Source organism: Bombina bombina, chromosome 6, assembly GCF_027579735.1.
Source record: "Bombina bombina isolate aBomBom1 chromosome 6, aBomBom1.pri, whole genome shotgun sequence".
Taxonomy (NCBI): domain Eukaryota; kingdom Metazoa; phylum Chordata; class Amphibia; order Anura; family Bombinatoridae; genus Bombina; species Bombina bombina.
Window position 1 is genome coordinate 118580744 of NC_069504.1, and position 26055 is coordinate 118606798.

The 26055-nt window shown below is 38.5% G+C and overlaps 1 protein-coding gene across 1 annotated transcript in view; it reads right to left on the reverse strand.

Annotated features, from left to right (window-relative positions):
* The window catches only part of LOC128662698 (laminin subunit beta-4-like), a 315199-nt gene that overhangs the window by 47377 nt on the left and 241767 nt on the right, over positions 1-26055 (reverse strand). Inside the window, exons 31-34 of the mRNA XM_053716585.1 lie at positions 13994-14068; positions 11265-11463; positions 10137-10275; positions 3347-3523 (exon numbers count right to left, since the gene is read on the reverse strand). Of these exons, the coding sequence (XP_053572560.1) occupies positions 3347-3523; positions 10137-10275; positions 11265-11463; positions 13994-14068 (590 nt within the window). The remainder of the gene's footprint in view (positions 1-3346; positions 3524-10136; positions 10276-11264; positions 11464-13993; positions 14069-26055) is intronic.

The following is a 26055-nucleotide window of genomic DNA, read 5'->3' on the forward strand; positions in this document are numbered from 1 at the left end:
TGGGGGCTTGCGGTTTCGTGGTTAATAGGTCTATTATAGCGGTGTTGTGGGCGGACAGAAGATTAGGGATTAATTATGTTTAAATAGTGTTTGCGGGAGGGAGGCGATTTAGGGGTTAATAGGTTTATTATAGTGGTGACGATGTCGGAGAGCGGCGGAATAGGGTTTAATAAAACATTTTAGTGGCGGTGATATTCGTAGCGGCAGATTATGGGTTAATAATTTTATTTTAGTGTTAGCGATGCGGGAGGGCCTCGGTTTATGGGTTAATAGGTAGTTTATGGGTGTTAGTTTACTTTTTAACACTTTAGTTATGAGTTTTATGGTACAGCTTTGTAACGTAAAACTCATAGCTACTGACTTTAGATGGCGGTACGGATCTTGTAGTTATAGAGTGTACCGCTCACTTTTTGGCCTCCCAGGCAAACTCGTAATACTGGCGCTATGGGAGTCCCATTGAAAAAGGACTTTTTTAAAAGTGCGGTACTGACATTGCGTGATGGCCTAAAAGGTGTGCGGTACACCTATACCTACAAGACTTGCAATAGCAGCGTTAGGAAAAAGCAGCGTTATGGGCCATAACACTGCTTTTTCACTTATAACGCCAAACTTGTAAGCTGAAAATTATAAAATTTTAAAAATTATACCTAATCCCTATGAAAATTAAAAAGCCCCCCCAAATAAAAACACCCCCTAATCTAAGAATAAACTACCAGTAGCCCATAAAAGCTCTTTTACATTCAAAATACACAAAGTCCCCCCTAACAGTAAAACCCCCCACCCACCAAACCCCCCAAAATAAAAAACCTAATATTAAAAAACCTAAACTACCCATTGCCCTGAAAAGGGTATTTAGCTCTTTTACAAAATGCCCACCCTAATCTAAATAAACCCCCCCAAATTAAAAAAAAAAAATCTAAGTCTAACCCCCAGGTTGGTACTCACTGTTCCTGAAGTCCGGCGGAGAAGGTCCTGTCCTATGCGGTGAAGTCTTCTTCCAAGCGGCGACCTCTTCTTTCTTCTTCCAGGAACATACGGCACGGAACGGAGGGCGGAGCTGAAGACCGATGACCGTCTGAGCTGAAGACCGGCGACCCTGGAACTGAAGACCGGCGATCCAGGAACTGAAGACCACGACCCTTGAACTGAAGACCGGCGACCGCGGAGCCATGGAGCATGGAGGATCCTCTTCATACGATCGCCGTCGTACACTGGATAGTGAATTCAAGGTACGCGATTAAAAATGGCGTCCCTGGAATTCCAATTGTCTGATTTGATTCTTCAAATTCAAATCAGCCAATAGGATGAGAGCAACTCAAATCCTATTGGCTGTTCAAATCAGCCAATAGGGTGAGAGCTACTGAAATTATATTGGCTATTCAAATCAGCCAATAAAATTTAAGTAGCTCTTATCCTTAGATTTTTTTATTTTCTGTAATTGTAGTCTACACCAGAATTTTAATTTTGACTAGACTGTCCCTTCAATTTATACTTTTTTTTTTAACTAGTGTTAGTTTTTTTTATTTTAATAGTAACTTTAGTATTTTGTAATTTAAGTAATTTGGGTTCATTTAGGGGGTGTTAGGTTAGGGGGCTTAGTAATTTAATTATTTATTTGCGTTGTGGGCTTTGGCGGTTTAGGGGTTAATACTTTGATAGGTTTATTGCGTTGTGGGCTTTGGCGGTTTAGGGGTTAATACTTTAATAGGTTTATTGAGTTGTGGGCTTTGGCAGTTTAGGGGTTGATACTAAAATAGGTAGTTTGGTTGTGGGTTAATGGCGGATTAGGGATTAATAGTTTTATTAGGTAGTTTGCGAAGTTGGGGTTGGCAGATATAGGGGTTAATACTTTATTTTAGTTGCAGTGTGGGTTTGATGGCGGATATAGGGTTTAAAACACTTTATTAGTTATTTCAGTGGGGGATTGCGGTTGACAGGTAGATAGATATTGCGCATGCGCAAGGTATTAGTTTCAGGAGTTACGGTGCTCCCATACTCAGTGCAAGGCCTGCTGCAGCTGCCTTTGTGTGGCGAGGTGAAAATGGAGTAAGATTTCTCCATTGTTGCCACGTAAATCTTTGCACTGAATATAGGATACCGATTTGCAGCGCAGTCCCATGTTAGCTTATGGGAAGAAAAAATGCGGACGACGGGTGAAATACACGTGCCGCATTTATATGCGGCGCTGTATATTGGATACCAAAACCGCGCAAAAAAAGGAGTCGCTGCCTTTTGCGGGCGATGCTGCATATGTAATGGGCCCCCCAGTTGGTAGTTACTGAGTATGTCATAATTTATATTTTTAAATATTCAAACCACTGCTTTTTTTTTTTTTTAAATCTATCTGTATGCCAAGTTTCAAAAAGATTAGAGCGAAGGTTGTTACTGTAGATTAGGCTCATCAGTACTATTAATAGTCATGGATAGTGCACACAAAATTTCTAAGAAATTTGATTATGCAACCCAAAGTCTGGTGATGCTTTACATGTATGTACTGTAAGTTTAAAGGTGTCTATTATACTACTTCCAATGAAAATATATACTGTTTATTTGAAACAATTAACTGAGGTAAATATTACATTCAATAAACATTACAACTACCTTTAGATATATATTCTTTATTTACAAAAACTGCATTAGAATGTTTTCTATGAATATTTTGGACTTTATTAATATCAGGTGAACAAGGTTCCCTGCTAGTTAACCTGTCCACTCCATGATCACAGCGAGTGGGCAGCAGTGTGCATTGCACAATCAGCTGCTTGTGAAAAGAAGCCCGGGGTGATTTTAAACTGCCATCACAGAGGTGGTGAAGAGGTTAACAAACAACGGTCTTAAAGGGACATTAAACCCAAAACTTTTCTTTCATGATTTAGATAGATCACACAATTTAAAAAAAACTTTCCAATTTACTTCTATTATCTAATTTACTTCATTCTCTTTATATCCTTTGTTAAAATGCACTACTGGGAGTTAGCTGAAAGTCATTGACAAAAGGTATTTGTAAGAAGCCACTAATCAGCAACTTCTGAGCCTATTTAGGTATACTGTTCAACAAAGGATACAAAGAGAACAAAACAAATTAATTAGATAGTAGAGATAAATTGGAAAGTTATTTAAAATGGTATGCTCTGTCAGAATCCTGAAAGAAAAAAAATTGGGTTTCATGTCCCTTTAACTATCAGCTGCAGGTCTGCACCAAAAGAGCCCTAAAGCTGCATTCAAGACTTGGTAAATGGGGCCCTTTGCATTTGAAATCAATTTGCATAAAAAGATGATGATTTACTGGAATATTTTTATATTTTAAACTGTTAGAAAACTACATTTTTGCGCAGATATTACATACGTTTTCACTTTCTGTCGCTTCTTTTAGCGCTGTATTTGCTTCATTTTGTGCTTTTGCTGCTTGGTTCCTGTTCTGTAGCATCTTATTCTGCAGTTCTTCAACTTTTGACTCTAACTGTGAAATGCGATTTTTAATGGCTTCCATTTTGTCATCGATCATATCTGCCTTGGATGAGACCTGTACAATGAAAATTCATATCAACAAAAATCAATGTTCCTCTTCTTTCATTAACCCAAATTACTTTTCTGCTAGTTTCTCTAACGGTAGTGACAAAAGCCACCTATACAGGTCCATATCAGAAAAAATAAATATTATGGGGTAAATTTACTATAATCTCTAACTGCCGACAGCAATGCCACCCCCTGCTAAATGGTGGCCAATCAGAGGCTAGCAGGGGCTGTCAATCATTCCGATCGTATCGTATCAGGATGATTTCAATCTGCCCCCTAAAAGGTGGTGGACAGGTTAAGGTACAGCGGTCTTATGACCACTGCTTCTTAACTTCCGTTTCAGGCAAGTTGATTCTTACCACATTTCTTCCTTAGTTCATTTTGTCTCTTATACACAATATGTTTTTTTCCCCCCCCATTCTTGAAGCTCTCTTTTTAACAAATACAATGGATCCCATATACAAAATTGCTAACTCGTTCACATTTCTAAAAGAAAATCTTCCCGCTATTGCTTGCATTTTGTGGAAGTGGCCCAGAAAACCAAAATTATAAAAAAAATGTGAAATCTTATTGCATCTAAATTGACACAAATACCAACAAATCATTGATAATATTGAAACATTCCTTAGCTAATAACAAGCTACTTGAAAGGTGCCAGTAATGTCACTGATGTGGTAAATATGAGGCAACACAAAGTGTATAAAAAGAAACTCTATGGTGATTTTAACATTAGATGGCCAGTGAACGAACAAGTGATGGCATTACAAATGTGTCATTTTATCTCTTAAAGGGACAGTCTACACCAGAATTGTTATTGTTTTAAAAGATAGATAATCCCTTTATTACCCATTCCCTAGTTTTGCATATTCAACACTGTTATATTAATACACTTTTTACCTCTGTGATTACCTTGTATCTAAGCATCTGCAGACTGCCCCCTTAATTGCATGAGCACAATGTTATCTATAGCAGGGTTTTTCAACCAGTGTGCCGCGGCACACTAGTGTGCCGTGAGAGATCCTCAGGTGTGCCGCGGCAGACTGACAACAGTGTGACATATTTTTTAAATTTTGCTTGTTTTTTATTCTGGGCCGTTTTTTTATTTTGAGTGAGATGATGACTGAGGGTAATTGTGCCGAGGCAGCTCGCTTCCCCGACCCGTGGTCACACTTGGAAGGAACCCCCACCCACCACAACACGTGTCTAGTGCCGAATCTACACACCGCAACCCTTCATACCCCATGCATGCTGGTGCAGCTTTGCTCCTCCTCCAGAACAGTTTCAGCCAGCGGGGGTGTCCTTCTTTCAAATTTTGAAATATTGGGAGGTATGTGACAGGCTCATCAGGCATCAATTACAACCATGACATATTGACATTCATTCACAGACAATCATTGTTTGTTAATGAATGTCAATATGTCATGTATAGTTGGTAGGAAGCATGGCATGACAGCACAGTACAATGTGTGTGTGTGTTTGTATGTATATATATATATATATATATATATATATATATATACTGTATATATGCTGTATTAGGCTACAATGTGTGACTTTGTAAAATTTTGGGATGGTGGTGTGCCGCAGGAATTTTTTATGCAAAAAAGTGTGCCACGGCAAAAAAAAGGTTGAAAATCACTGATCTATATGACACACATGGACTAACACCCTCTAGTAGGCTACTGTGCCCATTTTCAGTATTTGCGGCATCTGGTGTGGTGCAGTGGATAAGCTTTGCAAATCAGCTGTTTTAACCAAAAAGCCAAAGTGACTGCAGAAGCCTTTTGATCCTTAGGTTGTCCTGAAAAATGAATAAAAAAAAGATGAAGACTGCCTAAAATTTTTGGTTGTCTGAAGATAAAACTTCAAGGCTCTAACCACATCAAAATTGTGTAAGAGACGTCGTTCATTAGAATTCTAAGAAGAAAGACACAAGAAGGGTACCACAATCACCTGATTAATATTCATAGAAGAAACAACCTTCGGTAAAAAATCATAGGGAGTTCTCAACACAGCCTTGTCATGATGGAACACTAGATAAGGAAATTCACAAGATAAAGAGGAAAACTCTGACACCTGTCTTGCAGATAAAATGGTCAAAAGAAACAAGGTCTTCCAAGACAAGAGTTGAATATCCACACTGTGCATAGGTTCAATAGGATGATTTTGTAACCAGAACCAGAATCAAATTCCATAGAGGAGATGCTGCTCTAATCACTAGCCTAATTCTGACCAGTGCTTGAACAAAAGTTTGAATATCTGGAAACTTCTTATGGTACAAAACGGAAAGAGCTGAGATTTGACCCTTCAAGGAACTAGCAAATAAACCCTTATCTAACTTATTCTGAAGGGATTGTAAAATACTTGGAATCTGTAAGGAATCCCACCAGAAACCCTGGGATTCACACTGAGATAGAAATTGTAATAGGCTTTTCTGGTTACAGGTTTCCTAGCTTGAATAAACATGTTCACAACAGAATCTAAAAAAATGTGTCTCCATGCCATCAAGTTAAGAGACTTTAAATCTGTATGAACAAATGGGCCTTGAGTAAGTAGGTTGCAATGTAATGGAAGCTTCCATGGATGAGAAGTGGACATCTTGACTAGATCCGCATTATAAGTCCTGCATGGCCAAGCTAGGGCAATTAGAATAACAGGGAAAAACTTATGTTTCATTGAGCTATAACTTCTTGAAGAAGAATCAGAGCAGGATACATATAAATCAGATGATAAGATCAAGGGACCACCAACACATCTATGAGAGCCACCCATGGATCCCAGCATCTGAAATAATATCTCAGGAGTTTGTGATTCAGTCGAGATGCTATCATCTCTATCTCTGGTCTCCCCCAAAGAACCAGAAATTGATTGAAAATTCTTGGTAGAGAGACCATTCCATGGAATTAAAGGATTGAAGACTGAGAAAAACTGCCTCCCAATTGTTGACTCCCGGAATGTAGATAGTTGAAATCAGACATTGATTGTGTACTGCACATAGCAGAATGCGAGAGCCTTCCTTCATCACTAAAGAACTCTTGGTTCTCTTTTCATGATTTAGAGATGCCACTGCCATGACATTGTCCTTGAACCTCAAATAAGTCTCATACTTAAAAAGTGGCCAGCTCTGGAGAGCCCAAAAATTCTAACACATATATTGGCAACCTTGCGTCCTGAGATGACCAAACTCTGCACCTTCAGGTACCCCTAGACCGATCCCCAGCCTAAGAGGCTTGCCTCCGTAGTGATAACTTCCCAAGAAGGCCTTAAAAAAGAACTTTCTAGAATTATAGACCTTTGAGATATCCACCAAGACGAGATTGTCTGATTTGTAATCTGGACAGACTGACTGAGACAATTTAGAATAATCTCCATTCCAATAACAGAGAATACAGAGTTGAAGAGGATGCAAGTAAAATCTTGTGAATGGAGTGGCGTCTGAAGTGGCAACCATCAGACCTATCACTTCCATGCACTGTGCAATTGACTCTGAAAGGGAAAGATGCCAGAATCTTTCACCACTCTCAGAAATGTCACCCTTGTGTCTGGGGACAGAGAGCTCTTTTCAAGATTTATGTTCCCCCCCGATCCCTTAAGAGCTGGATAACCGCCTCTGTATGCTGAGAGGACAGGGAGAAAGAAGGAGCTTGAACTAGTATGTCATTCAAATAAGGAGCAACTGAGATCCCTTTCACTCTTATCACTGACAATAGGGCTCCCAAAACCTTTCACATGGTCTTGCCTTGTTCTTATCCTGGGACAAGAAAATCTCCCTTGCCGCCACTGACTGTGGTGATAATAGAATTCAGATCATGGCTGACCAAAGACTTTCCTTTAAATGATAGGGATAATAGTCTATGCTTTGAAACTGTATCAGCTGACCAAGTCTTTAACCACTAATAAAGGAATTTGCCACCTTTATCACCCTCAAGCTATCCTGTACTTCTTCTAAAGAAGTTTCCTATGTAACTTGTTCAGAAAGAGAATTGCACTACAAGGTGACCACACCAGTCACACAGTCAATGTTAACCACTGGTTTGAAGAGAAAACTTGCTTGTAAAAATGCCTTCCTGAGATAAGCCTCCAATTTTCTATCCATTGGTTCCTTAAAAGAAGGAATATTGGTACTTCTAGCCAAAGTAGATATGATCTTATCTACCTTTGGAATAGATTCCCAACCTCAGAATGAGATGTAGGAACAGGAAACTTTTTTTAAATTTTGTTGATGGAACAAATGGAATACCAAGCTTTTCCCACTCCTTAGAAATAACCTGGCAAAAAATAGCTTCAGAAACAGGAAAAATCTTCTTTAGGTTTAGTGATTGGTTTCAACATTTCACCATTTAAGTTTCAGTCGAAGATGATTCTTGCACTCCCAACATTACTGATGAAGTAGAGACTGTAGATGTTCTAGTTAAAACACAAAGGGAGATGTGTCTGATGTCTTGCTCCACAGCAGAATCCTGATCCTCTGACAGAAGCTCTCCCTCAGAATATGAATCTAAATCAGTTGATTCAGACTTCTTAGAAAGTTGGAGGATTTTCTTTCTCTTAGAAGGACCAGCAGTCTGGTCATCATCAACTGCAGAAACTGAGCTCCCTGGTAACAGATGCTTATGCTTACTCTGAGATGGCATCAACCCCAACGCTTCTTTATTCTGAGAGTGAAGATGTTTAAACTCATGTGGAAAATTCCTCCACTGGAGGGTGGCAAATCCCCTGGAAGGGGAAAGCATGTAACACAGGTTGTAAGTTTTTAATCCCCTTTACATAGCTGCAGCAGAGTTGCGCTGGGGACACACCTAAACAATTTTTCACAGTAAGCACTCGACCTTTGGAGAAATAGCTGCATATCCTTCTTCTGAAGGAGTAGTCTGAGTAAGTGTAGTGAGGACAGTTCTGGATTGCTCCATAGCACTTCAGGTAGCAAAAAACAGGAAATTAAATTGCTAATAACAAGTGTTGCACATAGTATCTAAAGAGTTAAACAATATTATCTATTAAATGCCATGCATATTAATAGATACCGCAGTTAAGTAAAAGCTGTTACCATAAGCATATACTATTCTAAAATGGCAAACAAATATAAATAAGAATAAAACAAAACCTCTCTGCTAGGAGAACTAGCCTAATCCCCACAGAAAAACTCCAGATGTAAAAGCATTTTACCCCCTGTGATGGAGACCTCACTGAAGTCAAAGAGTGCGATAACATTCAGAGATTGAGTAGGACCGCTCCTATCCTGATCTGTAGCTGTTCTGTAGTGGTCAATGCTATGCTGACATAGAGAAGGATAAAGCGGGAACACAAGTATAAGCGTGCGAAAAACAGTTAACCCCGCCACCTCCAGAGTGCTGTTAGGATGTACTGCATATCTCTTGACAGAAGACTAAGTGTTGATAAAGCTTTCTTAACAGATACATATACATTGTTATAGTGTTCTATATGAGACTGTCAAACTGTCCTAGCCGTTCAGAAAACAAATAAATCTGAGTCCTCTTAGTAACACACTCCCTAAATAAACACTTCAGCCCCCTACGCTAAATATATATAATAGTACAATGTCCATACAAATAGTACAGTGCCCTAATTAAGAGTGCCCCACAATCATAAGTACACACTAGCCAAAACCTGTGGGCTGTGAATGAGCAATTATATACTTACCTCTGTATAGACTCACCTACTGAACTTACCTGTGACGAGTAGAAGAGCCCCATCCTAGCTAGATGACAGTAACTCAGGGTACTGGTCAGGAAGTACCCCGATGGAGCCAACAGTAGGAGACAAAAGACCAGTCGCAGTGACCGCAGTGGCCAGCTAGTAAAAACTCCTGCAGAGAATAGGGCAGAGGGATGTATAGCTATGGTACTCTGCCCTATTCTCGGTCCTCTGAGGGGTAAGACAGGCCTCACAGCAGTTTGAGCACCCTTTTCAGTAAAGTATTTGTAGTAATGCACCATCCACCTGTTCTCCTATGAAGGCAAAAATTAAGACTAAGGTGAATCAGGAAGTTCGAGGGATTAAAGCTCTTGACGTGTTGGGTAATTTTTGTCTGCCTCCTAGTGGAGGGAGCTTAATCCCAAATGTTATAGCTCGTGGACTCTCACCACCTTATGAAAGAAACATTTAAATATCCTTTTTTAATGAAATACAGTGTACAATTACATTTTTTACTTTTACAAAAACACACACACACACAAAAAAAACTTTTCAAGGAATATTTTTTGTTGGCCTTATGGTATATAATCATTATGAAACAGTAAAGTATGTGTTCACTGCTCTAAGCATTAAATGTGTAGTATATAGTGGATTTTAGCAATTTGAATTAAATAGTTGATGTATTTTGCTAATTTTTTTTATACATAATTGAACATTTATATTACAATTCTGAAGAGTTTCATATTCCATCTGAAAATTCTGCTGCAGTAATGCTATCTGTCTCACCCCCCCCCCCCCACATAAACAAGCACTACACACACACAAACAAACAATACACACACACACACACACATAAACAAACACTACACACACACATAAACAAACACTACACACACACAAACAAACAATACACACACACACACACACACACAGACACACATTTTTGTTAACATTTTTACAGCTACCTGTTTAAGCTTATTTCTGATATCTTGGATATCCTTATTTATGCTTTTAAGGACAGAGGTTGTTGTTTTCTGGGAGTTTGTCGCCTTTTTCAAATTATTTCGTATCTCATCACCATTTGAAAGTTTTTCAACTGCTTTCCTAGAATAAAAATTCACAGCATAAATTTCCTATATTACTTTTTTTTTTATTAGTTTATCATTCTAAATATTGGGCAAATATGCAATAAATCAAGTGGGTCTTTTTTCAAAACTTGGAAAAGACCCAGATAAGGGCTGAAACATGTTGACGGATGGTATTGCGCTCAAGCTATTGACTTACTTTTATTTGATAAGCTTCTTTTTGGAATTTAGATATTTCTTATGTGTACAATATTGCACTAACTTTAGATTTCATTTTTAGGTCACAACTACACAAGGACTTGTTATACATGTTATTGAAGTATATCTGTTGGATTTATTCAGAATAATAACTGGGGAACCATCATACTGGATTCAAAATTCCAAAGCAAAATATCTAAACAACTCAATTTTTAAATGGTAGTATGCTTTTCAAGTACAGTTAGATATACAGACATGAGCCTGATCATTTTTGAAGTTAATTTTACAGAATAGCGGTAATAACAGTAGTTTCCATTGAAGTGTAGGTATACTTTTCTTGTTATCAACTAAAAATATCATATTATAACCCAGAATAAGAAAGGAAGTTGAGTTGCAGTTGTATTTAACAGTATAAAAAAATTATATATTTATATGTCCTGTATATCTATCTGTCTATCTGACCATCTGTCTACAGTATCTATCATCTATCTATCTATCTATCTATCTATCTATCTATCTATCTATCTATCTATCTATCTATCTATCTATCTATCTATCTGTCTGTCTGTCTGTCTGTCTGTCTGTCTGTCTGTCTGTCTGTCTGTCTGTCTGTCTGTCTGTCTGTCTGTCTGTCTGTCTGTCTGTCTGTCTGTCTGTCTGTCTGTCTATCTATCTATCTATCTATCTATCTATCATATGTTTATCTCTATCTATTCATCTATCTATCCATCTATATATCATCCACCTGTCTGTCTGTCTGTCTGTCCGTCTGTCCATCTGTCCATCTGTCGGCCTGTCTGAAATACTTACTTGGCTTCTTTTGCTTGCACTGCAAGACGCTTAGCTTCTTCGAGTTGTTTTTGGAGATTGTCTTTATTTTTTTTGTAATCATCACTTAAATTCTTGATCTTTTTCAACATGTCGATTAAGTCATAAGGAGCAGTTGGCAGCTGAATAGCAAGAATATGATTCACAATTGTGTCTATTTCTTCAGCAGATACGAAGGGATCTAAAGAGACGGATCATTTAAAGTTACATTATATAGAAATGCAATATGTCAGAAGCTATTTTTAAAATGATGGATTTCTGCTTTGGGTTTATTTACATATCATTATTCACACCACTATCTAAAAAGTATAAAAACATGCAGTATTAGTACTGGAAACAATACAGCACAGTTTTATATAGTGATGTTGTCACCTAGTTTCGCTGGTAATATAAAACTTTTGTGTAAATTATATTTGTCTTTGTTTATCTGTCTTGGTAAAGTTTCATGTTTTGAAACTTGTGCAAGACTCTGGAATAGGTTACATTTTTTGTTGCAAAATAAACTTAAAGGGATAATATAGTGTAAGATTTTCATTCTCTAATTTGTTTGACTATGTAATTTTAACACTAGCGACCCTGCATTGCTGTGTGTTTTGTTTAACCCTTGTGAAGGTGAAATACTAATAAGCCAATCAGCAGTGTCATTCTCACCACCCAGCTGTGCGACTGCCGCTGATGATTGTCTCAGAGGATGTACAGTCATGGCCAAAAATATTGGCACACCTGCATTTCTGTCAGATAATGGACCACTTTACCCAGAAAATTGTTGCAATTACAAATGTTTAGGCATTCTCATGTTTACTTCTTTTGTTTGTATTGGTATGACACAAAAAAGTAGAGAAAAAAAGCTAAATCTGACACATTCCTCGCCAGGGGTGTCAATATTTTTGGGCATGCCTGTATGTTTGCCTGTTTGGGTCTAGCAGTTCTCAGTGGCTCCATAGCGCTACTTTAACTATATGTTTAACCCTTTTTGTTGGTTAAACACATAACATTGCAGGGTCACAAGTGCTAATATTAATGAATCAGAGTGTGTCATTTTAGCATTATAATGTCCCTTTAACCCCTTAATGACCGACGATGTACGCCGTACGTCCTCACAAAAGATACCCTTAGCGACTGAGGACGTATGGCGTACGTTGTTGGTCTTGGAAAGCAGTGGAAGCGAGTGCATGGGGGAGGGTGGGAAGAAAAAATGTTTGGCAAAAGTGGGAGAGAGGGGGAGGGAAGTGCAATAAAAACGGATCTGGGAGGTTAGTCTTTGGGGGGGAAGCTAAACTACAGATTTTTTTTTTTTTTAAAAACTCATTTTTTTGTAAACTGGGTACTGGCAGACAGCTGCCAGTACCGAAGATGGCTCCCAATAAGGTAGAAGGGGAGGGTTAGAGAGCTGTTTGGGGGGGGGGGATCAGGGAGGTTGGGGGCTAAGGAGGATCCTTCACAGCAGCATATGTAAATATGCTAAAAAAAAACCTACCTTTTATTTTAGTACTGGCAGACTTTCTGCCAGTACTTAAGATGGCGGGGACATTTGTGGGGGTGGGGGGGAAGAGAGCTGTTTGGGAGGGATCAGGGGGTCTGATGTCTCAGGTGGGAGGCTGATCTCTACATTAAAGCTAAAATTAGCCCTGCAAGTTCCCTACAAGCAACGTAATTAACCCCTGCACTGCTAGACATAATACACCTGTGATGTGCAGCGGCATTTAGCGGCCTTCTAATTACCAAAAAGCAACGCCAAAGCCATATATGTCTGCTATTTCTGAACAAAGGGGATCCCAGAGAAGCATTTACAACAATTTGTGCCATAATTGCACAAGCTGTTTGTAAATAATTTCAGTGAGAAACCTAAATTTGTGAAAAATGTAACGTTTTTTTTTATTTGATCGCATTTGGTGGTGAAATGGTGGCATGAAATATACCAAAATGGGCCTAAATCAATACTTGGGTTGTCTATTACAGTACACTAAAGCTAAAAATGCCATAATTGCACAAGTTGTTTGTAAATAATTTCAGTGAGAAACCTAAAGTTTGTGAAAAAATTTGTGAAAAAGTGAAGATTTTTTTTGTATTTGATCGCATTTGGCAGTGAAATGGTGGCATGAAATATACCAAAATGGGCCTAGATCAATACTTTGGGATGTCTTCTAAAAAAAAAAAAGTATATACATGTAAAGGGATATTCAGGGATTCATGAAAGATATCAGTGTTCCAATGTAACTAGCGCTAATTTTGAAAAAAAAAAAAAAAATGGTTTGGAAATAGCAAAGTGCTACTTGTATTTATTGCCGTATAACTTGCAAAAAAAGCAAAGAACATGTAAACATTGGGTATTTCTAAACTCAGGACAAAATTTAGAAACTATTTAGCATGGGTGTGTTTGGTGGTTGTAGATGTGTAACAGATTTTGGGGGTCAAAGTTAGAAAAAGTGTTTTTTTTTTTATTTTTTCCTCATATTTTATAATTTTTTAAAGTAAATTATAAGATATGATGAAAATAATGGTATCTTTAGAAAGTCCATATAATGAAAAACGGTATATAATATGTGTGGGTACAGTAAATAAGTAAGAGGAAAATTACAGCTAAACACAAACACTGCAGAAATGTAAAAATAGCCTTGATCCCAAATGGACAGAAAATGGAAAAGTGCTGTGGTCATTAAGGGGTTAAATGAGTGGTTAAAAACAAAATCAAAGCAGTTAATGAGGCTTACCTACTACCTCTGGCTTCATAGTTATTCTTCCTCCCAGTATATCCTTCCTTGGGCAGAAGTACACTGGTATGCTTTCTATAAATAAACAGGCGGTGTAACAATTAATGATGGCAGAATAATTAATATTATATAATATAAGCAAAATGATCAAGGAGCATGTAAGAAACTGTTGTCATAGCTTTGACACACAATGATTTCGTATTTCTCTACATTGTAGAATAGTGATAATTAGTTCAATAATATTTATGCAAACATTACTCCACCATAACATTTTTAGCAACACATTTATTTTTTATTTAATTTTAAATCTTCTCCAATTCATCACATTTTTTTTAGACAAAAACACTATACAAGTTTAGGTGTTTTTTTTTTTAACTATTTAAAGGGACAGTCAACACCAGGGGGGTCTAAAGCAGCGGATGCTTCTTCTGACCCTCTCGGAACTGAAGCGGAAGGTGGCCGACAGCAATCAGCCTGATCAAATACGATCGGGTTGATTGACACCCCCTGCTAGTGGCCGCAAATCTGCAGGGGGGCGGTATTGCACCAGCAGTTTACCAGAACTGCTGGAGGAATGATAAATCCCTTAACCCTTTCGTGACAGGGTTAAAGTGCCTACATCGGAACAACTGTTCCGATGTAGACAAATTGAAACTACGCGATCGTGCATACGATCGCGAGATTTCAATTATTGGATCGCATCTGGGGGGCGTCCCTACAATCCTAGGAACGCCCTCCAGACCGCGATTAAATCCCTGAAGCACAGAAGGCTTCAGGACAGCCGTTAGTTATGACGTTCCATTCCGTCATAACGGCTTTAAAGCCCAGTCTAATTATGACGGAATGGAACGGCATAACGGCTTTAAAAGGTTAATTACCCGTTCCTTAGTTTTGCATAACAAACACAGTAATAATAATACACGTTTTACCTCTGTAATTACCTTGTATCTAAGCCTCTACAGACTGCCTCCTTATTTCAGTTCTTTTGACAGACTTGCATTTTAGCCCATCAGAGCTCACTCCTCGGTAAATTCACGCACATGAGCTCAATGTTATCTATATGAAACACATGAACTAACGCCCTCTAGTGGTGAAAAACTGTCAAATGCAGAGGCGGCCTTCAAGGTCTAAGAAATTAGCATATTAACCTCCTAGGTTTAGGTTTCAACTAAGGATACCAAGAGAACAAAGCAAAATTGGTGATAAAAAGAAATTAGAAAGTTGTTTAAAATTACATGCCCTATTTCAATCATGAAAGGTTTTTTGTGGACTTGACTGTCCCTTTAACAAGAGTTTCAATGGGTTTATCCAGACTTTTACAGCTATTTTATAATTTATTTAACCATAAATATACAATTGTGATACATGTGTAGTTAACAATTTTAAACGAATGTTTTAAATTTGAAAAGACTGCAACCATAAAATAACATTCAATAGTTTAAAAGTGGGATTTTAACTAAATATTAATTTTTTTTATTAAACCAGGAAACAATAAAGTGTATTAAGATGTTAACAAGCCATGCACAAAAACTTTGAAGTGACAGTAAAGTAAGGTTGCCACCCAGCCAGTATTTTAACAACATAACCGGTATTTTATAAACATGACCAGTATTTTTAAGTTTCAGGTTCATGTTGAAAATAAAGAAAAAAATATAGAAATGATAAAACTTATCCTAAGTTTGTTGGAATCTATAAACAAATGAGCATTTAAAACCTAGCAACTTTAGTTTGAGTAATGCTGTATAATTATTTATGCACATTTATGCTAATTAGTCAAAATTGAACTTTCAGGTTTTAGATGAAAAGGGTCATATACAGTATGTGAAGCCACCAATTACCATACAGCTCTCAGCCGTGCATTGCTGTTCTTGGGCTTACCTAGTAATGTTCTTTAATAATGGACACCAAAAGAATTAAGCACATTTGATAAAAAAAGTTATATTAATGTTTGATTGGATTGTGTGCATGCAAAGTATAAAGGGTATTATTTAACTATGAGGGCATTTGGAAATCTAGCACATGTCAGTTATCACTGGATTAGAACATTTTCTATTCTGAGAACCCTGTAAACAGCATTGCATGGGAAGCTAGTTATGCATAATGAAACAACTTTGCAATATATTTTTAATTATTTATTTTGTCCCCTTTTCATTTAATTTAGCTCAGAAAGTTGAACAAATTTCTTATTTTCAGAATTGTATATGCATCTGCTGACTTCTCAATGCTAATACTGATAAATAGCTGTCCCTTATTGGGTTTATCAGATAACAACTACAAAACAATGCATTTTATACTAACTTTATAACAGTGGCTACAATTGTTGTCTGAGAACTAAAGCCCAGATTAGCTCCTCCAAATAAAGCAAATGGTTAGTAGAGTTCGGCTACTGAAAAATAATTGCAGTAAGAAGGATGTTAATTAGTTTTAAAAACATGATATATTAGTCTATAGCAACACAGCAGAAATGTCTTGTAATTACAAGGTGTTTACTATCTCTTTAAAATAAGGTCACCTTTTTATTAAAATTACATTGTTTTAATTAAATTAAATTAATTACTTTGCTTCCGGGAATTTCTAGGAAAAACTTGGTCAAAGTACTGAAGAATTTTTAGCATTTTTGTTATCATTCAGTTTAAACGATATTATAGTCTGCCAATAACAAATAACCCTGTAACTTGCTCCAGAGTGTTGGACGTAGGTACTATGTCAACACAGTATGCTGGAAAAAAATATTGCTTAACATAATACCTATGTCCATTTGGCTTAAGGGGTTAATACATGCATAATATCATACCCTAGTATATATCAGACCTCATCTCTATATACTCTCCTAGCTGTCTCCGTTGCTCCTCTTCTGACCTACACCTATCTCTCGATCCAACCTCCTCATCCAACTACCACCCTATTTCCCTACTCCCTTTTGCCTCAAAGCTTCTTGAAAAGCTAGTACATGCACGCCTATCCCATTTCCTTATATTACACTCCCTCCTTGACCCACTGCAATCTAGATTTTGCCCCCATCATTTCACAGAGACAGCAATAGTTAAGGTTACTAACGACCTACTTACAGCAAAATCCAAAGGCCACTTCTCTCTGCTTATCCTCCTTGATCTCTCTGCAGCATTTGATACTATTTGCTCCAAACCCTCCAATCCTTTGGCATTTGTGACACAGCCCTCTCGTGGTTCTCTTAATACCTGTCTAACCGTACCTTTAGTGTAGCCTTCTCTGTTACCACTTTCTGCTGGGGTACCGCAAGGCTCTGTCCTTGGTCCCCTTCTCTTCTCAATCTACATGTCATCATTAGGTTCCCTAATAAAGTCCCAGAGGTTTCAATATAATTTGTATGCCGACGGCACTCAAATCTACATCTCTGCTCCAGACCTATCTCCTTCCTTGCTAACCCGTGTCACTGTCTTTCTCACATCTCTTCCTGGATGTCCTCTCACTACCTTAAGCTACATCTCTCCAAAACGGAGCTCCTTATTTTCCCCCTTCTTCTAAAATCTCCACCCCCCATCTCTCTATAACTGTCGACAACTCCATCATTACCCCTACCCCGCATGCCTGATGTCTTGGGGTCACACTTGACTCAGATCTTTCTTTCACTCCTCACATTCAGGCCTTGGTTATATCCTGCCGCTTCCACCTTAAAAACATCTCTAAAAATAGAAATGTCCTTACACAAGACACAACTATAATGAATGCCTCTGCCAGGCTCATCTTCCTTACATGTCGCTCTTTATCTGCTGCACCTCTCTGCCAATCCTTTCAATGGCATCCTCTTGCCCCTAGGATTAAACACAAAATTCTGACTCTGACATATAAAGCCCTCAACTGCACTGCTCCCCTCTATATCTCTGACCTTGTCTCCAGATACTTTCCCTCCCATCCCCTTCACTCCGCCCACAACCTCCTGCTCTCCTCCTCTCTTGTTACCTCATCACATTCCCATTTACAGGACTTCTCCAGACTGACTCCCATCTTGTGGAACCCTCTGCCTCACTCCACAAGACTCTCCCCTAGTTTTGAAAGCTTCAGGCACTCCCTAAAGACTCTTCTGTTCAGGTATGCATACAACCTACACTAACCTTTCCTATACCAGTTCCTCTCCTCCATTGCTATCTGCCATGAACCTCGTTAGAATGTAAGCCTAAGAGCCCAACTGCTTGCAGATCACCTTCACAAGAGCTGACTACAGCAGTGCGACTCTAGGAAGGGCCCTCTACTCATTTGATCCCAATAATTGCTACCTTGTATACACCTATGTTTATAGCGCTGCAGAATCTATTGGCGCTCTACAAATAATTGATAATAATAATATTAGTGCCTCTTATCAGCATCCTCCATTCCTGTTTTTAGAAGTTTATTCAGGCTGTATCTATCCCGTGGAACTCTACCCCCCAGTCTCTCAGACTCTCCCTAAGTATTCTAAACTTTAAATCTTCCAGTTAAAGAAACCTTTTCAGAGAAGCCAAACCACAAATATGTCATCCTCAACAGATAACGGCATCAATCAGCACTCACCACAACTTACTGCCCAATGTTTTCACATTACAAATAAAGATAATAGTAATAATAATGAAAATTAGATACTTTTTCAATTAATTTAATGTTAATTCTTTAGTTTCATTTAAAATGACTATAACATGGAAGTTAAACATGTTTTAGCAGTAATTTGCTCACCAAAATGTAAAATCATATATCACCCTCCACTCTAAATTAAAGCATTCAAAGTTTACCTGAAAATCAGGTCCTTTGAAGCAGACTGGCTTTAATCTCTGCAGACAGAGCACTGATCTATCACATACACACATGCCTGAGCACAGATTTTAACTGAATGTGACGTTTTTTGCTAAATAAACATCAAATGAACACTTCTGCAGTTTCCTAGGTATGAGGAAATGTAGTTTTCTGCACTTTGGCATCTACAATGTTGATATTTATAGTAAATTTGTTTTAAATGCCTATTATTTTTTCTATACAGGTGAAAAAAAAAATGAAATAAATGAGTAAACTTGAATATTAAAAAAAATAACTTGAATTTTATTTTTTCATGAACTATAGAATTGTTAGTGCCTAAAAAAACCTAGTTATATAATGTTTAGGAGCTTTTATGTAAAGTTCACAGGGTGAACCAGCCAGCTTAGATTTTTTACGGAAAATGTTAAAACTATTAAGGGAATGAGCTAATATACACATCTACAGTTTGACTGTCTTACATGACTGTTGCATAGCACCACTATAATTAACAAATGTATTATAAAGAGACAATGCAAAAGCAATTAGGGGTCAATTTATCAATGTGTCAACCTGACTGCATTTGCTGTGTGAAATACGCTCTCTGTACATCGCTGACGCAAATCTCCATTCGACGTCCTTATTTATTAAAAAAACTGTCAAACTCACGTAAGTCAAGTATGATGCGAAAATCACCGTACTGTTGATAAATATGAAGCCTCGATTGCATGGATTTCACTATTTTTCAAGTAATTTACCCAGAATTGTGTATGAGCCTCATCACATGTCCGTCCCATGACTCATGTTTTCATACAGTTTTAACTCTGTATGGCATTTTACTTATATTTATTTCTTGTCCATGAAAAAGAACAGTTCTTTAAGGTAATATTCAGTTGGCTAACTTGTTGTGTCCTTGAATCAGCTATTTTATACAAGTACAAACAATAAATCTTCTATAAATTAACCTTTGCAAATGTAAAGACATAATCATGTTCATTGTTAATGACTGTAAGACAAATAGCATATAACTAAACCTTTCTGTGTTGGTAGACATGCCCTTTTACAGTCTAGTAACATCACTTTGATTCCTATAGCCAGTGGTGTATTTAGGATAAGTGCTGCCCTAGGCACTCAAAATGCTGCTGCCCCCCCCCCTTAGGTTTTAGGCTGAATTTGACCATAATATTTTTGGTCAGGGTATAACATCACTTTTTTAAGGAAATATTCATCAGGACTTGCAACACACTTGCATACACCCAGGTCATATTATCTATCTATCTATCTATCTATCTATCTATCTATCTATCTATCTATCTATATCCCATAACCTGTAGATCCAGTAGGCATGGAATACACTGTAAGGTTTATATTGCAATAATAAAATATTATTAGTTAATAACAAAGACAAAATATTTAAGTTTCAGCAAATAACGTGCTTTTGCTAACACACACCTAATAGCAATTCAACGTCACTCACTTCAAAAAAGCCCCAAGACAGTGCCCCACTGATGCCTATGACATTACAGTCTAACAATAGCATAAACACATTAGAGTGATGCACTCTTACAACACTTCATAATAACACACATGTCACGTGTATATATGTATCCCCCCCCCAATTTATTGACAGTGATCACGTTTGTGCTGCAATTGTTTGGGACACTGTGACAATTCATCTCAATACGATTATAAACACATGGTATTTATCCCTCCCCAGATCTGCACAGTAGATAAGAGATCTTCCCCCACACCTTCCATTACTGCCCTCTTTAGTCTTCCATTAATTTCCTTCTGACGGTGTGGATGTAAGACAAACCCCTATCTCGGTGTAACTGCACTGCTGATATTAGCGTTAGCGTGTGTGCGCTTCAGCAGTGTTTGCCAAGCCAAAATACATACTTAACGGTACCCATGCCTCAACAACAGTTTAAAGTGACTCCTCATTCCTGAGTCCTGCTTTATTAATTTGTGCAATCAGTCAGTGAGTGACTGTGACCTACCTGAGGCTGAGCACTGACTCCACTGCCTTAATATGCCCCAGCTCCACTGCACTCCACTGAACAGTCTCCCAACTCCGTTTTCACTCCCACAGAGCCACTAACTCAACAGCAGGAAGGGGGCTGGTGGAAAACATCGGCGGAAAGCCGGTCATGTGCCGACAAAATCAATTTTATATTTTTTATAGCACCATAGTCAGTACAATGGACAGGGACAAGTGCCGCCTCCAAAAATTTGCCGCCCTAGCCACGGGTCTTGTTGGCCTATGCGTTAATACACCCTTGCCTATGGCATTTGCATACTCTAAGGTGTCGGATTAAAAATCAGGTTTGCGCGTCAATCGAGATACGAACGTACCAGTTGAATGTTTCATAAAATTTAATTTGGTCGAATAGAGTCAAATGTAACAGCGGATTACCATAAGTACACTCGAATAATGTGTGCATCGATTTGCATTGAAATAATCTTGCCGGAATGTATGTTACAATGAATTAGCCTACGTCTTACTATGTTGACGCATTGTTAACTTCGGTGTCAACAGACCTCTTAGTCTGAATTTCAAATGAGTATTAGATTATTTTTCTGACAAATTTCAAAGTTAAGTACATTTTCCTTCCTATTGCATCATGTAACATCAATCATACAATCACAAAATATATATACATATATTCTGGGAATTCTTGCATATGTGCAGTAGTTAGTGCCTCCGGAAATGTGCATATAAAGATTGTGCATGATTAGATAAGTGTATTGGAAAGTTATTTAAAATTGTGTGTTCTATCTGAATCATGAAAGATTAATTTTGGCTTTAGTATCCTTTTAAACAAATCCCCTATAAAGTTTTTTTGTTTGCACTAAAACCTGATTAGTGACACATTAAATGATAAGCATATTTTCAATTTTCATTTAAAGTATACATAAAGTAAACTTGTATTTTTTAAATGATTTCCTTTACTAAAGTCCTTATAGGAAACTGGAAATGATGCTTTAAATAAATGTATCATTTTAATGACCATTTAGACACCATGGGCGAGATTACACATGTGGCACAAGCTTCAGCGTAACTGGTGAAACCTGCGTAGCCCGTAATTTCCCCTTGTTCATCGGGGAATAACATTCACCCCGCTAGCAGTTCATAAACTTCCGTAAGTCGAAGAAACTAGTGATGTCCAGAAATGTGAGTAAATACACATTTCTGGAGTCGCCAGTGACTTTATCCCGTAAAAGTCTAACACACCTCCCAAAAATAAACCAGACACGTCAAAACCCCTATATCCACAATCCCCCCACATCACAACTAATAATAAACCGCTACAATGCAATATACCTAATTAAACTATTAACCCCTAAACCGCCAACTCCCCAGAACTCCCCACAATGCAATAAAGCTAATTACACTATTAACCCCTAAACCGCCAACCCCCCACAATGCAAATAACTAATTTAATTACAAAGCCCACTAACCTAAACCCTATAAATTAACCTCAATTACATTAATTTAAATACTAAATTACAACTAAAATAAAAAACATAAGATTACTTTAAAAAAAAAACTAAGATAACATTTATCTAAAATTACAAAAAATTAAAAAGTCTAACATTACATTAAAAAAACAAACCAAATTATCAAAAATAAAAAAATTAAACCTAATCCCTATAAAAACAAAAAAGCCCCCACAGAATAAAAACATCACCTAATCTAAACTAAACTACCAATAGCCCTTAAAAATAGCCTTTTGTAGGGCATTGCCCTAAGTTAAACAACTATTTTACATTTAAAAAATACTAAGTCCCCCCCAACAGTAAAATCCCCCACCCACCAAACCCCCAAAATAAAAAAATTAACACTAAAAAAACCTAAACTACCCATTGCCCCATAAATGGGCATTTGTATGGGCATTGCCCTTAAAAGGACATTCAGCTCTTTTACAGCCCAAAAGAACCCTAATCTAAAAACAAAAACCACCCCAAAAAAATAAAAAAAGCCCAAGACCCAAATATGTTCTCCCCGTTCTTGAAGAAAAGGTCCTCTTCCAGGCTGTGAAATCTTCTTGGAGGCAGCAACATCTTCTTCCAGTGTGGAGACCTCTTCTACCTTCATCCAGGACCAAGGCGACGCGGAGCGTAGGTGACCGTGGAACAAGACCGGTGACTGCGGAGCCAACCAGCGTGGAGTTCCTCTTTGTACGATCAACGCCGCACACTGAGGATTGAATTTCAAGGTACATGATTAAAAATCGGGTGCCTTACATTCATATTGGCTGATATTTTCAAATCAGCAAATAAAATGAGAGCTACTGAAATCCTATTGGCTGATTTGAAAATTTGTAGTAACTTATTAGTGTCAGGGTTTTTTCCCTGTTTTGTTTGCCATGTGCTGCTGGCAGCCATTTTACTCACCTCTCTTGCTGACTCTGGTGCATACTGTGTGATGCTGCTCATTTCCTGCACTTCCTTTTATGGCCAGACTGGTGTTCATCATCAGTGTGAGACAGGATGCAGTCTCAGAATTGTGATGTCAAAGGGCCTCTGTTCAGTATGCTTTGCCCTTGCGTTGTCTCAGACCTGTTTGTGAGAGCTCCTGTGTATTTCCTGGCTGTCTGACATCCCTCCTGGTTCCTGTTCCCTGCTTGCTCCTGACACTGCTGTTCTCTTTGTTCCTGATTCCGGCTCGTCTGACTACTCACTTTGGCTCCTGACTCGGCTCGTCTGACTATTCGGTTTGGCTCCTGACTCTGCTCATCTGACTACCAGCTCTGGTTTTGATTCCTGGCTTGTTATTTGAATTGTGGACTTTTTATTATTTTTTTCTATTAATAAAGATGTGATTATTTTTGCACTTCTCGTTTCAGTCTGATCTCAGTCCTGGCACCCTGACATTACGCAAGGGCCATGAATCCTGATGGTGCTAATAATCCACCTTTACCTGCCATAATTTCCAAGATGGATGAACAGGATCACTGCTTGGATCAATTTGCACTAGCCCTGCAAACCCTGCTGACTCACACTGCACATTTGGACCAAAGTTTCCCGCAAGTTATAGCTGCTCCTGTTTCCGCTGCTGCACCTAGTCCTACCAGGAGCATGTCCGGTTCTGCACCTCTACCTCAGCATTATGGAGGCGATCCTAATCAGTGCAGAGGGTTTTTGAACCAGGTGGGCATTTACTCTGAGATGTTACCTCAGGCGTTTCCCTCTGACAGAGCTAAGATTTCTCATTGCGTTACTCTCTGACACAGCTCTTGGCTGGGCTAATTCCTTGTGGGAGACTAATAAACAAGTGATTTCAAATTACCCTGAATTTGTGGCCTCCTTTCAAAGGGTATTTGATGTTCCGGCTCTCTCCTCCTCTGCTGCTTAACGACTCATGTCCATTCAGCAAGGTACAAGATCTGTTGCTCAGTATGCTATTGAGTTCCATACGCTTGCCGCAGAGGTAGGTTGGAACAATGAAGCCCTTGTTGCCGCCTTCTTTCATGGGCTCTCTGATGTGATTAAAGACAAAGCTGCTGCCAGATATTTACCAGAAGATCTCGAGGCATTGGTGTCTTTTTTGATCCTAATTGACATCAGACTAAGTGAGAGGCCCTCTTTCAAGGAGTAGGGAGGGGCTCTGCCTCTATTGTGAGTTACAGGGCCACCTTTTGAAGACTTGTCCTACATGGCCGGGAAACGCTCACACCTAAGGTTCTGTCAGGGGCCTTGTCCCCGGAACTGCTAAAGGAGAAACCTTTGGTCACGGTTGTTCTTTCCTGGGTGGACTCCTCCATAGTCACCCAGGCTCTTGTTGACTCCGGTGCTGCAGGCTATTTTATTGACAGTGCTTTTGTATCAAAGCACTCTATTCCTGTTTTGCCTCAGTCCGTTCCGCTTGCTATTGAGGCCATTGATTGCAGGCCTCTTCAGCCCGCACTCGTTACTCACAAAACTGCTCTGTTATCCATGGCTGTTGGGGCTCTCCATTTTAAAACCCTCCAGTTCCAGGTGATAAACTCTCTGCATTTTCCGGTTGTTCTGGGTTATCCCTGGCTCCAAAAGCACAATCTTAGTCTCGACTGGCGCAGGTCCGAAATTTTGTTGTGGTCTCCGCAATGTATTTCCACTTGTCTTTAGAAACCAGTTAAAGTCTTGTGCACTTCTTTGTTATCTCAATTGCCAGAGGAGTACTGAGAGTTCCTAGACGTTTTTGACAAGGTGCGTGCCGGTACATTGCTTCCTCACCGGTCTTACGATTGTGCAATAAACCTGCAACCCGGAGCCATTCCTCCTCGGGGTCGGGTTTACCCTCTGTCTGTTGCAGAGAATTATGCTATGGAGGAGCATGTTGTTGATGCTCTGTTGCGGGGGACACACTTGAGGCTCATCGTTCTGATGTTACACGGGTTATTCAGAGACTACGTGAGAACGACCTGTTTTGTAAACTTGAGAAATGTGAGTTCCATCAGACTCAAGTAACCTTCCTAGGTTATGTTATCTCCGTTGCAGGGATCTCCATGGATCCTGACAAGTTATCTGCAGTTCTGCAGTGGCCTCGCCCAGTTGGTCTTCGGTCTATTCAACGTTTTTTGGGGTTCGCCAATTACTATAGAAAGTTTATTAAAAACGTTTCTTCCTTGGTCAAACCTATCACAGACATGACCCGTAAAGAGAATGATCCACTCCATTGGTCACCTACTGCCATTAAGGCCTTTGATAGTCTTAAGACTGCCTTTGCTGCCGCTCCAGTTCTGGCTCATCCTAACCCTGTCCTGCCTTTCATTCTTGAGGTCGATGCGTCTGAGACTGGAGTAGGTGCCCTCTTGTATCAACGTCCTACGCCTGATGGTTCCTTGCATCCGTGTGGTTTCTTCGCTAAGAAATTGTCTCCAGCGGAGTGCTAGAGAAGAGTATTATTATTATTACCAAAATCTGTTCCTATGGATATACATAAAGCAGACTAAGCAAAACAAATCAATACAGAAGGTGAAGACCCTACTGTGAAGAGCATATAATCTACAGATTGTTTAGTTTGTGTATAGGTTGCCTCTGCTTGTATCTGACCTTCTAGTTCTCTACCACTGATAGTACAAATAGAAAGCCAATGTCCAACACGTGAATTAAACACTTCGTGAAAAAATAATCAGACTGGTTATTTGCTGTTGTCAAAATATGTTTTTTATAATTATTTTTAAAGAGACAACAAAATATGGTTAAACCACTGCACTGTGTGTTACCCGTATAAAGGGAAGGAGGTTAAATGTTTTTTTAAAAAAAATTATGTTGAAATTCTTTTTATTTTGTTTTTATTTTGTTTTGTTGTAATTACTGCAGATTTTTTATCTTAG